General features: G+C 50.1%; 1 protein-coding gene across 8 annotated transcripts in view; it reads left to right on the top strand.

Annotated features, from left to right (window-relative positions):
* Positions 1 to 10,474, top strand: part of DAGLA (diacylglycerol lipase alpha) — a 78,650-nt gene extending 68,176 nt beyond the window's left edge. For all 8 annotated transcript variants that reach the window (XM_054828119.1, XM_054828120.1, XM_054828125.1 and 5 more), the window contains one exon: positions 236 to 10,474. In XM_054828119.1, the coding sequence (XP_054684094.1) occupies positions 236 to 1,163 (928 nt within the window). In that variant the 3' untranslated portion in view covers positions 1,164 to 10,474. The remainder of the gene's footprint in view (positions 1 to 235) is intronic.
* The last annotated feature ends 5,871 nt before the right edge of the window (positions 10,475 to 16,345 follow it).

The following is a 16,345-nucleotide window of genomic DNA, read 5'->3' as shown; positions in this document are numbered from 1 at the left end:
AGAAAGGCAAGAACCTGAGTTTGCAGAGGGAGGAAACTGTACCTAATATTTTCAGCTGGGACTATGGAGAGATAAGAGGTTTCTTGCAGTCATGGATGGCTCTGGTTAGAGCAACAACACGTGCCCTCCGTGCATATGAGGAGCTCTGTGCCCAAGCCTTGCTTTGCCTGGCTGTTCTGGCAGCTTGCGGCTCTGTGGAGCGATGCAGCCTCACCTTGTTTGTTTCTCATTGCAGGAGCAAGTCCCATTCTGAAATTAGCTTGGAGGGGTTTTATGAGACAAAGCCACTTTCTCCTGTGCAGAAAGACCCCGTGGAGCTGCTGCTTCTGGATACAAAAGAACGTCTGTCTGTGGAGCTGCAGGACCGTCGTGCCCCTCTCGCGACCATGGAGAGCCTCTCGGACAATGAATCCATCTACAGCTTTGATTCAAGGCGCTCCTCTGGTTTTCGGAGCATCCGGGGCTCCCCCAGCCTCCATGCTGTCATGGAGAAGGATGAGACGCACTGCTTTTATATAGACCCTGTGATCCCCGAGGAGAATCCCTCCCTCAGCTCGCGGACAGAGCTGCTGGCTGCTGATAGCCTCTCCAAGCACTCCCAGGAGACTCAAGCCCCTGACAATGTGCTCAACAGCGGTGGCACTACCCCCCAGCGACGCTGCAGTGAGGAGGGAGCCAGCAGTGAGGGGGACCGTGTTTCCTTAGCCCCTCGTGAAGAGCTGTCCCTCCAGAATGGACGGCTCACTGATGTTCCCAGTCCCCAAGTACTGGAGTTTGCTGAGTTCATAGACAGCCTCTTTAATTTGGATAGCAAAAGCAGCTCCTTCCAGGACATCTACTGCATGATGGTGTCGGACAGCTCCAGTGACTTTGCAGAGATGCCCAAGTCTGTCAGTGATCAGGAGATCCTGTTGAGGGCACAATATGAACCCAATCTAGTCCCAAAGCCCCCGAGGTTGTTTGCAGGCTCAACAGATCCTTCGTCGGGCATCTCTGTCTCACCCTCTTTCCCCCTTAGTTCATCTGGAGAACTCATGGACATCACTCCCACGGGTGTGAGCAGCCAGGAGTGCCTGGCCACTGACAAAATCCGGACTTCCACCCCCTCTGGGCATGTAACCAGCCCAGCCAAGCAGGACGACCTCATGATTTCAGCCCTCTAGTGCAGGGTAAAGGGGTACGGCTCTGAGAGCTGATCCTGTAGGTTGAGTGCTGGGATAATACTTGGAGGAGGTGGTCATTGGGCAGTTCGGATTGGAGGAGACGGTTGGAAACATTCCTTCTGGGGTGACGCGGTGGTGGCACACTGGAGGATGGATTGTGCTCGAGTGCTGTGCTTGCAGCTGAGAAGAAGCGTTGCCTCCCAAGGCCTGCTACACGAAGAGGGTCTGAGTCACTACAGGTAGATGCCAGTTCCCTACCTCAGCCTGTCTCCATTTCAGAGGCAGATTCCTTGCCGCAGGGCACCTGCTGAGTTTGGGAGTGAGATACCCTGCTTCAGGGAATCCTCTGGGGTGAAGGGGGTGGATTCTCTGAAGCTCGAGGACTGGATAGAGAGAAGCAAGAGGGCCAGGCCAGATCACCCCCCTGGTACCATGTCAGTGGTTTTGGAAATGAGCGGATTGAGACTTTGGGCCCTATTGCACTACCATGTCGGATCTGGCCCAAGATCCAATTCGTCACACTTCCATGGGGATTGCTTTTGTAGGACACTCTCCTGTTTTAAAGCCATTGGGGCTGTATTCTCCCCAAATGCAGTCTCCCCTCCCCTGGCCAGGTGCAGCAAGATTGGGGCTGGCACTGTGCTTTCTCTCCCCTGAGTACTTCGGTGTTCAGTGACCACCAGGCTGCTTCTGAGAGGGAAGGACACTGTTCCGAAGAGCCAAAGCCCTCTGCGACATCCCTCCTTTGCCAGTAAGAGTTCTCCTGGATGTCACCATCATCACTTCTCAGTTCCCTGGACCGGTCTGAGCTGGCGACATTCCTGCAGGACTGACAGGATTCTCATCTCAGAGCTGCGTGGATGGATCAACTTCAAAATCTAACAGGCTTCTCAACATCCAGCATTGTTTGCCCGAATCCTGCAGAGCCTGGGAGCTTCTCCTGGACTCTGCTGGGTCCTCGCACTGCCTGTACGCAGTAATGGCAGATCAGTGCCGGCCTCTGTCATTGGCAGTTCAGGGAAAAGATGAACTTATACCAAGTATTGAAATATCTTGTATGTTTACAGAGCTGCTAAGCTTTTTGGAAGGTATTTATTAAGCAAACGGGGAGGCTTTTCCTAAGCAAAAAGCATGTTCATTCTCTCCTTCCTGTGCTGTTGCCTCTGGGGACTGAGGGGAGAGAGGATGGGCAGCTTTGATTGCAAGTCCCCTGCTTTTCGAGCGGATCGGAGCCTGGGGGGAGCTGCGTGCATCCCTTGCCCGCCCTCCCTCGTCCGTGTCTCAGTTGCACAACACCGCATTGCAAAGCTTGACCAAGTCGCTAGTAAAACTACCTGAGCACTGCTGTGCAGAGCCTCAGTGCCCGGAGGAGCCTGCTAGACCTATCCAGGCAGGCGCTTTCCAATGATGGGAGCGGGAGAGAAACTACCTATCTAGAAAGTTAAACATACTGTGACCTGTAGAAGGCCTTTAATTGACAAAACGCCTTCATATCAAAGCTCAGCAGAGTTACCAATCAGTGTCACTGGAGCTCTGTCCTCCCTCACTGGAAAAGAAATTCCTATTTCCACTTCCTTATGATCACAGAGATGTTATTGCCTTCCTTTCCGCTCTTTAGCTGTGATATTTCCATTGTGGGAGGATGCAGTGCTTCCCAGGAGCTTAGCTCATGACACATCCCTGGGCTCCTGTTATCCCTAGCCGCTAGCTGTGTTCATCGAGTAGTTTCTGGAAGCTCCAGGCGTGGGTCAGGGCTGTGCAAACAGAGCCTGAGTGGTATCAAATGCCATCGAGTCAGAACAGGAGCACTTTATAGCCAGTGTGCGTTGATGTAAATGACTTCAGGCGCACAGAAGAGAACTGGACTCTGTGTCTGAGTGCTGATCTCCCACTCAACAATTTAGCGTGGGATACCGTGTCCCCTGCTCCCTACAAATTACAGGGCCTTTAGAAGTGCAGGGGCTTTGTTCAACAGGCAGTAAAATATTGTCCCTGTGGTTTAGGTTCCAAAGGTGACCTTTTCTATACTGTCTTGAATTGGAGGGAAGAAGCCCCTCGGAATTCAAAGTAATTTATAAAAGAAAAATGCTTTTATTCTGAGCAACAAGAAGTTACTTTTTTCTTTGTAAGTCCTTCAGCAAAGAGCAGTGGTGTTCCCCTTGCTGAGAGCTTGTATGGTTCAGGATCTCTTGTAGAACAACTGCGTAAGGGCCATCAGCTCATCCGCTATTGCAGACCACAGGGTAAGGCTGAATTGCTGCACGCACCCAAGAAACATTAAAAAGGTGGTGTCCAGGAATACGCACAATAAACTGGGTAGTTTTGAGGGGGAGAGGGGAGCTGAAGTGTAGGGAGGCTGAGGCTAGCAGGCTAGCTTGCCTCCTGGTGCGGACTGCTGGCACGTGTTGATAGAGCGGGGGGGAAAAGGAGTTCATTTCTGCCTTTGCTTGTGGGCAGAAGATGGGTAGTAATAACACTTAGCACTTAGGCAGAGCTTTATATCTGCAAAGCACTTTACAAATGCAAATGAAAGAATCGTCTCTGTCCCTGGCAGTGAGGTGTTGGGAGATGGCTGTCTCTGAGACTAGGTGGAACTACTGCTGCCCTACCCGAGGGTGGTGGGGAGAGGTGACTCAAGGTGAGGAAGGTGGATTATCTCCCTCTTAAGGTAAAAGTTGTTTCAGTAATGACCTGATGTTTAATGGGTTGTGGTATTGCACTAAAGTCACTTCTGAGCTGGGCATACCTCTGCTGTGTCCTGGAAGATGCAATCGTTGTGCGTGACACTTTCCTTCTCTGTGCCATTGGAACTGTGTCCTGGGGGAACGGGGTTACCTTCCCCTGACTGGCTGTAGCAGGAAACAGCCTGGCATGCTGCATTTTTTTTTTTCCTTGTGCTCTCTGATTATTAGATGACTTCTGAGAAACCTGGGAATACCTAATGCTCGTGAACTGGGCTTGCCGTAGACCAAGGCAGTAAAGATGCAAAAGAGCCCTTTGAGTTTAGTTCTTGTTGTATCACATTACGGGTGATTCCTGTTCTCTGTTGTTCTCTCCTGATCAACAGATCTGTTCCCAGTCCTCACAAAGTAAATCCATGTTCTTTGCGTTATTTCTGCTTTAAAGGTCTCTCTGTCTTGATTCTCGTAGCTCCTTTGCCATAAAAGCATTTGGACAGGCTGATCTCCCATTTCATCCTGGAAGAGCACATCTGGAAAGTTAAAATAAATGCTAAGCCTGTAGCTACCTCCTTCATTTGTACTGCACACTATTGCCTGCTTTCTCTGCCCTCGCTCCGCTCTGATGTGCAGCTGTCTCTGGAAACATAAAGCATCTTCAGATTTCTTAATCTCTTGGCTTCTGGTTCCTACTCTTGAGCTTTGTGCCTTCTAATCTTTATATATTCCCTCGATGTTTGAATGGGGTGTCCCACCCCACGCGGAGGCAGATCCTTAAAATCCCCTCTAAGAGCTTTCGGTAGAGGAGTGGAGCCAAGGCCATGCAGTTCCTGAAAAGCAGCGAGTGGGCTTCGTGCACCTCAAAATTAAAGCGCGGTAAGCGAAACCCTCTACACCGAGGCGGCTTTGCCAAAGAGCCTAGCCAGGTTCTCAGCCCTGTCCGCCATCCCTTGGTGCGGCAGATTTCAGCTGACTCTGTAACCAGCACTCGCCGTCACACGCTTGTTCGTGATATTCGCAGCAGGCTGTAGCGGAATGTAATCCTGAAGGCCCGAGAGCTTCAGGGGCAGCGTGGGAGGCCCTTAACCAGGTGCGTGTTAAACTCCATCCAACAGCTTAGTTAGGAGCAGTCTCTGACCCTGCTGTGGATGCGCTCACAAGGTACAAAGGATTTGATACTGTTGTCCATTTTTGGGTGTATCCAAAGTGGAATAAAATAATCCTGTTGATAATATCCCAGTGGGTTTTGATCGTCAAGCCTTTAGCACATAATGTTGGCTGGCTGTAGTTCTGGAGGCTCTTCTGTGTCGGTAATAATTACTTTTATTGTTGCTTTAGTTGCAGCAGTGCCGAGAATTTAGACAGGATCCTGCTGTCCTGAGTGCGTACAAGTGCGGAACAGAAAGCAAGCCCTTCTCCAACACCTACCGTCACCCCTCTCCTTCTCTGGGGAGCTGCCCTCTCCATTTGGAACACGCCATTTTCTCCTAACACTGCCGCTTTCTAACCTTTCCTCTTTTCTTTGCTCCCTATTCCCGTCACCTAACCAAGAGCCACTTTATCTCTCTTCTTGGTTGCTCTGTCTCAGGATGATGGTGTCTTAGTCCACATCCTCGATAGCACCGCTTCAGCATGGGAAAGCCATTCCCCGTGATCTCACGATGACCCAAACCAGTTGATTGGGATTCCTGTCTTGATTCGCTTGTGAGAGCACTTCAGGCTATCTAGAAAGGTCAAAGTGTTGTCAACACCAAGAGGTTCTTTAGCTATCTCTAGCTTTTGCTTACCTGGTCTGTGGTCAGTATTTTCAGTTTTCATCCATAATTTCTGCAGTTTAAGAACTATTTTCAAAGAAAACAGGAGTTGTATAAGAGATTTTGCTCTCTGTAGAGGACTGAGATGGCAAAGCTGTTTGAGTGTAGATACACAAATCCAGTGACTCCCATTTCCGTACTTTTAGGACATTCTTGCTTAGAGTGCAATAATAATGCCAAACAGGATTTAGGTGGGAAGTAGGTTTTGCTGTCAACGAACAAGGGTGTGTAAGAAGGAAAAAGCACCGTGCGTGGGGATACCAGATTGGTGGGTGCTCCTTGGAGGGAGCCTGACTCGCTGCCGTGTCCTGTCTCTATCAGAAGAAACGGAACAGGGCTGAGCTGTATCAAGCACAGCAAACTGGATGAGTATGGCTTTACTTTTTCAAATATCTCCTAATAAGGTTTCCCTCTGCTCAGTTTGTAATCCGGGCCTAATTAAGAGGGGGTTTTAAACCTTCCCTTAATATCTTAAGTGATTTTTGTTTCTTTATCAAGCATATTTGAGTTTTCACTGCTCTAGGTTAACGTGGGTCCCAGTCTTAATGCTCTCTCTGTAAAGCTTTTCCATGTTTCTGGTTACTACTGCTTCCCACTTTTAAATTCTTTTTAATCCTTCCCGTATCCTGCTTTTAGACAGGGCGATGAGATTTATACGTGTTTGAGAGCATCCTGTTGATTTGTAAAATGGCCTTTTCTTAATATGTTCTTTATTCACTTAGACCTTTTTTCGGCTTTTTTATCTGCCCGCAGGCAAAGACCAATATTTTCATTCAATTGCCCACACAGATACCCAGTTTAATTTACAACTTGGGGCATATGAATAATCGGAATTATCCCTTGCAGTGGTGATTAGTTGGGGTTAATCATTGCTGAAATGCATGTGTTGATGTGGTTAGGGTTTGTCTTTTGCGGCTGTATCTCTACGGGGAAGCCTGGGAGAAGGAGCATCGGTTTTAGCTAGCCCAAAATATAGACGTGTTTTTGTTGTTTGCCATTGTATCAGCACCCTGTTACTTGCCCGTTTCCTAGGACAGCTGTTACACCTTTTTCGTAGCAAAACAGGATACATATTACCTATGCAAACTGTACTCGGGTTCCTCTGCGTGTTTTACAACCTGAACAAACGGGGGTTTAAATGTAGTGAAATTTGGAGTGTTTTAAAGTTTGGCTACTGAGCTACAAGCTCCTCCTTGTTTCTGCTGGTGAGCGGATGTCGCTGCGTGTACTCATCAGCGTTGCCCACGTCTAAATCCCAACCGGACCGTGACGCTGGAGGGCATTCTAGCCTACCCCATTGCGTTTCCACGCTCAACAGCAGCACTTCTGTCTGCCTTGGGAATCAGCTGGACTGGAGCTCTGCTCGGTGCTGGGTGACTTGCGTGTACCCGCTGCTGGGATGTTCCCTTCCCTGGCAGTCAGAGGACCTTCTGGCTTTGCAGCAAGGGTAGCGGTAGCATTTGATTTCTTTGGTTGCAACTACTGCCTACGGAGCATATTAAGCCACACAGGTCAGTAATTTCCTGATAAAGTGGTTTCTAAGTCTTTAAATGTAATGCAGAAACACTGGCAGACATGTAAAATAACCTCTGGTCCTCAACGAACCTAGCAGCTTTGCTTTTAGCTTAAAAGCTCCTTCAGCTTTCCTTCTCTGTACCGTTACATTTCCTTTCTGCTCAGACAGCTGAAGTCTGAGATGGCTTTTGCTGACAATCCTTCCATGCTGTCATGTGTTTGTCCTCCCTTCTGTTTAAATTCACCCCACTGAAGCTGGATTTTTGCTGAGAGCTGTTATTTAACTTACACTGCTGCCAGCAGACTCTCACAGAGCTTCTTGGCACTTTACAAAGTATACAGACAATCTTTGCGATCCTTCTAGTTTTCAAAGTTTCTCTTTCTACTTGGAAAAGTAGAGAGCGAGTAGATATTGTTAGCTAAGCGCTTCCTCGTTAGAGTTCTGTAGCAGCAAAAGTAACGAGTTACAGAAGTGCAGGGAAATAAAAGGGAAATGGATCAAATATTTAATGCACTGAACCTGAAAGCTCAGCGTAAAAGCCAAGACAGATTTATTGCAGATGGCTGTTGTTTCTTAGCTGTGAAATGTCAGCTTCTTCCCTGCTCGCGGTGTACGTGGTGCCCCTTTAGCCTGCCTCACGAAAGGGCGGGTTGGAAATTCGGCAGCAGTTCTGCACAGACTGCTCTGATGCCCTGGATGAAGGAATATATCGCTCTGAAGCATTGGAAAGCCCTGGCTGAATCGGACTTGTTGCACGTTCTTCTCGGGGCTTGTGCAGTACTGAACAGTACGCTGGCTTTAGGGAAGAACCGTATCTCTTGTGCCGAAGCTCCCTCTCATGGTGCTCCGCTGCCAAGATGGGTGAGCGTTCCATCTCTGGCGGACAACCTGAAACCTAAACCCTATTACGCTTGTAAACTCTGTGTCGTTAGAGTAGAGAAATGTTTTAGGAAGGAAATACTTCACTACAACAGTAGCCCGCTGTGCGGAGGGCGGCGTGTTCTGCAGAGCAGCAAGGCTGCTGGCTCCCTGGTGCGGCAGGAGTACTGCAAACTGCCCAGCTTCTCCTGCGCTTCTTTCTTGCCCCATCTTCCGCCCGTATCTGTGCTCAGCGCTTCCCTGAGAGCTGTTACGCTCTGTGCCGGAGGATGCTGCCAGCCTAAACTTAAGCTGCTTAAAGGCATGCACCCTGGAAATTCAAACTAATTGAGGAGAGAGCAATTCCTTGCAGTCCTAGAAAGCATCAGCTGTCTCCAAGCACTTAGCTGTCTGTTACCGTTGTTGCTTTCTTTTTTTGCTTCTTATCTTGAGTTCTTTGTACCTGTTGTGCCTTTGTTTTCCGTTGGCTCGAGGTCCAAGGCTCCTGCTTGGGCCCAGACTCCTGGCAGCTTCCTTTCCCACCTCTGCCCAACTGTCCCCAGCTGCCTCTGGTCGTATCCAAGTGCCAATAGCAAAGCCTGACCTGAGGCAGGCTGTTTCCTCGAACCCATGCCGCAGTTATCCTGCCAGCCTCCTCCGGTCTGGAACCTCATCCTCTGCAAAGCGAGTGTTTTCTGTGCAGCGGGAAGGGAAAACTTCCTACCGCTTCTTACCTTTGGCGTACGTGACCTCAGTCAGTGTTTTAACAGGTCTGTTCACGAGTAAAACTTCCTCTCAGGTCTATTCATGGGTAAAACTCTACCTATTCTTCAAGATCTGACTCTGGTTTTGCAAGAACTTATGCGGAAAGGGACTTAACGTATTCTGAACTGTCTGCTGCAGTTGTCACTTGCTGACATTTCTCTCACTGGCTCTGGAACAGCCATCTTCCAAAGGCAAGCTCTCTTTTTAGAGAGTTGGGCATTTTCATTGCTGTGTTTGAGACTTCTGACCTCACCACGTCATCCTGTGCTCTGTTTTTCACTTACTGAAGTTTTCTACCTGCGCAGTGTATCTGTATGACGAGGGAACCTCTATCTGACTACTTACTTATTTTTGCAAAATCATTACACACAGAGCAGCACAGGAGCAAGCCTTCATTTTGATTTTTTTTCAATTGACATTCCACTGCCCTGCTTTCCATCACGGGCTTTGTGCAGTTCCGATGGCTCAGAGTCAGAGGTACCCGGTGCACGTGGCAGAACAGGGATGAGGGAAGGGTCCAAAGCAGCGCGTGCATCACTCGGCACTCGGGCTGGCTCGGTGGCACGTGCCTGTACGGTCTGTCCCTCCTCGATGCACTACTTTGGGGACGTTGTGTGTGCAAAGCGATCGCATCGCGGTGTGTTTGCTAGACCGCTGCCACACGCCCCTTTTTGGGTCTTAACTCCTTTATCAGTATGTCCACAGCGCTTGCCGGTGGCCACTGGCTGGTGGCAAAGTGGCATCGTCTGCAGCTACTGTGGCTACAGCTTCCCAGCTTTCCCTCCGCAGCTGACAGAAGAGGCGATGCCCGGGGAATAGGCTCAGGCTTCTGTCCTAGTGATAACCTTAATTACTCATGTCAACACAGGGATTATTGGTGATGGGTTGTGCCTCCCTGCCCGTGCGCGCGGGGCAGCAGGAGCTGTAAGACCCCTTCCTTTGGCTCGGCTGTCCGCTCCGGTGTCCTGCTGCGATGGCCACCAGTCTGGCCTGTCCTCCCTTCCGGCTGTGAATGAGCGGAGACAGGGAGACCAGAGGGAGCTGGTGTGAAACTATTTCCTTTCTCATCTTTTTGTGCTTTTTAGTGCCAGCTGTGTTGGGTGGACCCCAGCTGGATGGTCTCTGTGGGACGGGAGCTGTCTGCTGGTGGGGGGCTCCACGCAGCAATGGCATACGCTAACTCCCTTGCCTCCCGCTCCTCTCTCCGACAGCGCCCACCGATGCCTCTATGGAAAAGCCCTTCTGCCTGTTTGTCACCTATCTCGCGTCACGTGCTGGGGCAGCTCGGAGTAGGGTACGTCTGAATTAACTCTTTCACCCTCAATTGCCTCTGTAGCTAAAGCCTTTTGCGTTTTAGGGGAGAAACAGCCCTTCTAGGGAGCTCTGAGCTGCTCTGACTGCTGCTTGGAGCACTTGCATATGCAATCGGGAGGGGAGACAGCACAGGATCCTGTGTCCCCGTGCTCAGCCGAGAGATCACTGCCTGTCCTGGGAATGCTGCCCTCCGAATCCCTGCTCCAAGCTGCCCCAGCATGAAGACTACAAGGAAACTAAAGCACTCCTCACGTGCCATTCTCATGTGACTTTTTGTACCTATGTATGAAAGATCCAAACTAATATTGCTGTAAAGAAAGATACAGATTAATATAGCATATTATATAAAGATATATGTATATAAAAGTTTCTGTATATTGTATGGCACTGTGTATAAAATGGATGTAGAAGCATGACTGGTGTATGTGACTGTTCCCAAGTCTGACCTGGCGAATGATAGTTGCGATTTGCCTGAGGTTATGTCCTAAAGGATTGTGCGTGAGTTTGAGAGTTGGAAGAAAACTGCACTGTGCTCTCTCATTGCAGAGGGACGAGGAATGTGGTCTTGGAAGGCTCTGGGAAACACTTTAGCTGCCACTGGGGCTGATCGTCACCGCGCTAGCTCTGTCCGTTCTGGATCTCAGGCTTTGGAGTGGGAAAAACACGGTGGGGAACATCTCTGTCCCTTGAGATCAGCTCGATGCTTCTATGCCCTGCCTTTCTGCGCGGCACCCTCTACCTCTGGCTTGGCCCCGCGCAGCCAAGGGTGGAAGCTGCAGGAGACCCAGCTCTGGCAATCTCTTTTCTTCAGTGGAAAAGAGAGTTAAGGAAGAAACTTGATGCTTTGATTTACCAAGTACTTGGATTCAACACGCCGTACAAAAAGAATTACATCGGCGCAAACAAAGGCAGTTATTACACGGGAGTCTGTGGAAGGGTGTGAGAAAGTGGTGGGGAGAGGAGGACTGAGTGCGAGCAAGAATAGCGTAGAAGTTTACTCCGTGGAAAAATAGCAAGGTGCTGGGATTCTTCTGCAAAGGAGGCGAGGTCTGTGGAGAGGATCTCGATGCCTGGTGCTGTTTAGAGATGACAAATGGCTATAGTAATTCAGATTCTGGAAAGGGGAAAGCAGGAGTTGTGGCTTACAGGGTCAGAGAGGAGGGGAATGAGGGGAGCCAGTGGAACAGGAGAGGAACAGGAGCTTTCTGACCAACCATGAGAAATACAGGCATGAAAAGGAATGCCGGGAAGAAAATAATCCTATTAATGGCTGCATGGAATAGTTTTTATGGTTGCTCCTGAAGAGGCTAAGTACTATCAGGGAATTAAGAGCTCAAAGGTGGCTCAACTACTGAGTTCCTATAAAAAGTGCTGGTATGTATAAGTGCCTGCCTGATGCTTTGGTTTTGTTTGGTGGTGTGTTTTTTTTTTTTTCCCTGCCCATAACTATATCAGTCTCATAAAAAGGATATTGTCTCTTCTGTAAACACTTCCTCTCGTGGGGAAAGAAAAACATAAAACTCTGGATATTACCCTTGTATAAACATAAAATAATCCACGCTTAGGAGTGACTGGTTTAATACACTTACTAAGGAGAAAAAATATATGAATGTGTACACAGCAGCCGTTGTGGGTGTTGCTTTAAAACCCGTTTTACTATTAAAAGCCTGAGCTAGGGATATGTAGCTGCTATTTCCAAGAAGACTCTCTGGCTGTAAGAGAAGTTTCCGGCTTATTGAGAAAAGTGATTCTCAACCCGTTGGCCATAAAGCATCCGGAACTACACCAGAAACCAAATTCTCAACCGATTGGTACGCCAGATTGATGCATTGCCGAGCAAGCAAAGCAAATGAGTGAAAACTAATGGAAATATGTAAGTAGTTAAAGCTGCGATCTAACTGTTAATTGCTTGTAAATGGAGAACGGCATTGCACAAACTAGTTCATGTGTTTGTTTTTGAGGCTGCTAGGTCGTTATTTCAGGTAGAAAAGAGAAAAAAGGTTAAGAAACAGTAATCGGAAGGTGATTGTACAGAGAAAGCATATTTAAAAAGATCATCTCACAAAAGGTTATTTAATTAGTCCATACCTTTTGGAAGAGGGAATGCTCAAGTCATTACATTACACAAAACCTTTCTTGACCAACTGATTATTTTTTTTGTTTTCTTGGAAACAATGTTAAGCTTAAGGGAAATAAAACCAATTTGTGTATGGAAGGATTTCTAGCTGGGTGGTGTCTCTAGCTCTCAGTGCTTTGGTGCAGGTTAATTTAGTGCTTTCAATTAGCAGTACAATAGAGAAAAATTCAATTAACACCACAATAGAGAAAATAGGGGTGCTACGTGCAATTACAGGGTGGTGCTCCCTTGTCTTAGAGGCCAGATTGGTACAAAGAGAGCAGGAGCCAGGTCAGTCCGCCTCAGCGTAAGGAAAAACTCAGAGAACCGTACAAGCGGAAGGGTGGCTCGTAGCGGTGTAGGAGAGGCAGAGCGTGGGTCAGAGCTCACAACAGGCTGCCGAGCTGCGTACAGAAGGATGGGACTTTGCTCTGAAACCCCTCGTGTGACAATACCCGGGCTCTCCCGACAGCATTTGAATTTCCCTGCCTTTTCAGCGATATCTGATGCTTCCTCATCTGGAAATGCGGAGGCTGACGCTTCCCTTCCCGCGGTTGATCGGCCGTGCTGCGGCAGAGGGTGCTGTGCCCGTGCTGGCGGTGCTTGCCTCCCTTGGGTGCTTCCCCTGTGCAGGGGTTCCCAGGGCTCAGCCAAGCACCCCGAGATTGAAACCGTGCTCTCTGCCTGCTCCCAGGGCTTGCTCTGCAGCTGGCGAGCGCAGGTCTGGGCAATAACGATAATAGATGGGGGGGGGGCTGGGGTCTGCGGGGGTCTCGCTGCTGGAGGGCCTCGGGCGGATGGGCACAAGCTCTGGGGGGTGCAGGAGGAACTCCTTTCCAACCTGCTCAAAAAGTTTTGGGACAATTTTTTTTTTTTTGTGCAAATGCTGCTCCCTCTGCCCCAGTTCTGAATCCCGGTGGTGCTGGTTTGAGCCCCTGTTCTTCTGACCGTGCTGGTCTCCCGTAACAAAGAGGTCTTCCAGAACGGGTGTCCCTTGCTGATGACTGTCCTTTATTCTTTTTTTTTTTTTTTTTTTTAAATCAATGGTGGTGTTCTCTCCATCTTGGGAACGAAGCTCTTGCAGTTAATGAATAACCAGCGAGAGATTTATCAGCGCAGTTCCCTTGCCAAGAGGAGATAACAGAATGAGCCCGCAGTGGTCCGCTTCCGCCTCCAGCGGTGTGGGAGCTACCTTAGGTGTGTACAGGGTGTTGGAGAAGGGCACGATCGCATCCTCTGCTCCCTTCCCCTCTCTGGGGGCTGATCCCAGAGGAAGCTTGCAGTCAGAGCAGGCCACCGCTGAGAGGGACTCTGTGAGGACAGATCTCCTTGGGCTGACCGAGCTCTGCCCGCCTTGTCTGCCTGGACTGACCCCTGCGGTCACGTTTTGTTGGTTCACGCCTGAAAGACCAAGGCGTTTGCGTGCGGGATGTGTTCTTGTACAAGCGCGTGCTCTTGCTGCTGCTGAGGGAGTACTGGTCTAGGGGGGGTTTCATGGAGGACGTCTTCCTCGGCTTTGATAGTCCATCGTGTCCACGAAGGCGCCTCTGCTCGTGGCGTTGACGTTTCTGTTCTGTGCTACGCAGCAGCACTTCGCACAGCCCGACTGGTCTCCTGCTTCAGCTGTGTGTCGATTTGAGACATCTTGCCCCCAAACTACTGGGGATGCCTCCGCTCGGCTTTTTTGCTGTGGTTTGGGTGCAAACAGAGCTCCTGGGAACGGGGGCTCTTCGCTAAGCATTTTTTTTTTTTTTTTTTTTGCACCTCCGGACTGAGGAGGAAGGCTCCCAGCAAGGACCCCCGGACCCCCAGTTTGCCTAGAAACTGGCAGGAGTTGCCTAAATCACGAGCGAGAGGCGGCCCAAGCAAGCAGCGTTTTGTTTAGGTGGCTGCACAACTTCCATTATGAAACGCCTGCGTTCCGCACAGCTGGCGGGGGGCTCCCAGAATAACCACGCTTGCCGAGGAGGGGAAGAATTGCAGCAGTGTTTGAGGCGAGGAGATGCTATCGCACAAAGCTGAAAGCTTTCGGGCAGCCTGGAGGGAAAGACCCGCAGAAAGGAAGGGAGGTTTAGTGGCGGGGGGAGCTGGGGGAAGAATTCAATGTACCGGGATTTCACAGGATTGCGTGCTGGTTGCTGGGCTGGCTGCCTCGGAGAGAGCTGTAGAGAAGGATGCTTGCTGTGTAAGGCCAAAGGAGGATGGAGAGTAAGGGCAAAGGGTCTTCGCGGTGGGAATATTTGTGTAAGTGCAAAACCGAGGGAAGAAATCAACTGGCCAGACTTGCGGTACAAACCCTGGTTCTGCAGTTGGCCTGTATTTAGGCTCCCTCGATCCAGTTCCGGCAGCACCGTTCAAGGGAGAATGAGCTGGAAGCGTCCGGGAGTCCGGAGAGTTGGCGGCACCCACCGATCCTTCGTGCAGCATCGCCTTGGTGCGTGAGCAGGGTGGGCTCGTCCTCAGCTGGGAAGTGCTGGAGGTACGGCGGGGGGCACCTCGTAACAGAGGCAAAGCGAAGCCCCTCCGCCCGGGGCGGCGATGGGTGCCCTCCCGAGGCCGTGCGGTTCGCTTCTGCGAGGCAGGCTGTTCCCGGGACACGGGCAGAGCAATCTCGGGATGTACCTTACACATCCCTGATAACCGTATCGGTGATGTCAAAGTTAACGAGGCCAACGACCCCGGAGCAAATGACGCTCTGCTTCGTACTGCACTAACGTTACCTCTCGCAGTCTCTTGGCGTTTGTCCTCAGACAAAGCCTAATTACGGGAACAGGAGGAAGGCACCGAGTTCAACAAAGGGAAGTTCGGTAGAGCGTAGTAACGAGAAACAGAGCAGCGTTAAGGCTCTCGGCCCTCCTGTCCTGCCTCTGCGTCAGCAGACGTGCCTCAAACACTTGTCCGTTTGAGCCATGCAGACCGCGGCGCTGCTCCTGCCTGAGGCCATCGGGTGAGGTAAGAACGGGATGGAATAACCGGAAAACCTTTCCGTAACCTCTTCCCAGCTGGCTCGCGCCCTGGGCCGCGCATCCTCTGCCCGATCACGGCTCTTCTGTACGCCCGCTGCGGCGTCTCGCTGGCAGATACCGCGGCGTAGGTCAAAATCTGACCCTCGCCTGCCTTTCTGCCCTTCAGACCGCAAAATAATCCCCTTCTCAGCCATGCTGATCAAAGAGACGATGCGTCAGCCTTTGGCTCGAGCCTCAAGGTGCTGCGTCCAACCTCAGTGAAACTTCCAAAAGGGTTTTCTCCATCCTAGCATCCTTCTCTGCACGCCGCTACGCTATATGTTCCCCGAAGGGATTTCAGTCTCAGATGTTGGCTAAAGTTGTTAGACGTCCTTATTTTCCCCCGCACAGGGTAAATTTAGCGGTAAGCCAGGCTGCCCTATGTTAAAGGGTGACACGGAGATACGTTCACCGTCAAATTCAGTGGGACCTGAACTGGACTCCATTATAAACTCACGTCAGAAGGAGGAAACACAGTTAAGAGCCCTCCCTGTGACACATGGCTGGCCCAGACCACGGTAAATACGTGGCGTAGTGCCGGTGGCATGACCTGGTCAGCCCGCGATGGGGGTCTGGCGTTTCTAAAGTCCCGTTGGCGCCTTTAGAAACTTCATCCTTGCATACGTGGGAAGAGAGAGAGAACGTTTTAGGAGGAGTGATAAAAGCCAGAGAGCGCTGTATAGAATAGCAGCTGGGGTTTGCAAATCAAGAAAGTAGGTGCTTTCTCTGGTGCCCTAGGAAGGAGGGAATCCTGGACTCTTCCGAGTACTAAATTCATTCTTCCTGCTCAGATAAATCAAGAAATATTGTGCTTGCATTGCCGCGATGGTCCTGCTTTAAAATCTGTAATTGTCTTTGCAGGTTTCTTTTGTTGGGACAAAAGTCGAAGCTGGTGATAGGTCTGAAGTGATAGCGCGTGTTGGATCGCTACGAAAGGGATTGAGGACCAGAGTGCAGTTGGTGGCTGACGGCATCTCGGAGGAGCGGCGTGCTGTATAGAACGCATCCTGCGTGCTTTACAAGTTTGAAGTGTTTGTCTGCGGGGTCTTTCCTAAACGCTGGCGCTTGTCTTGCAGCCCCAGAAATTCAGCTGTGGGCTTTATAAATTCTTTAACA

Source organism: Grus americana, chromosome 5 (genome assembly GCF_028858705.1).
Source record: "Grus americana isolate bGruAme1 chromosome 5, bGruAme1.mat, whole genome shotgun sequence".
Taxonomy (NCBI): Eukaryota; Metazoa; Chordata; class Aves; order Gruiformes; family Gruidae; genus Grus; species Grus americana.
This window is presented reverse-complemented; position numbering and strand designations above follow the sequence as displayed.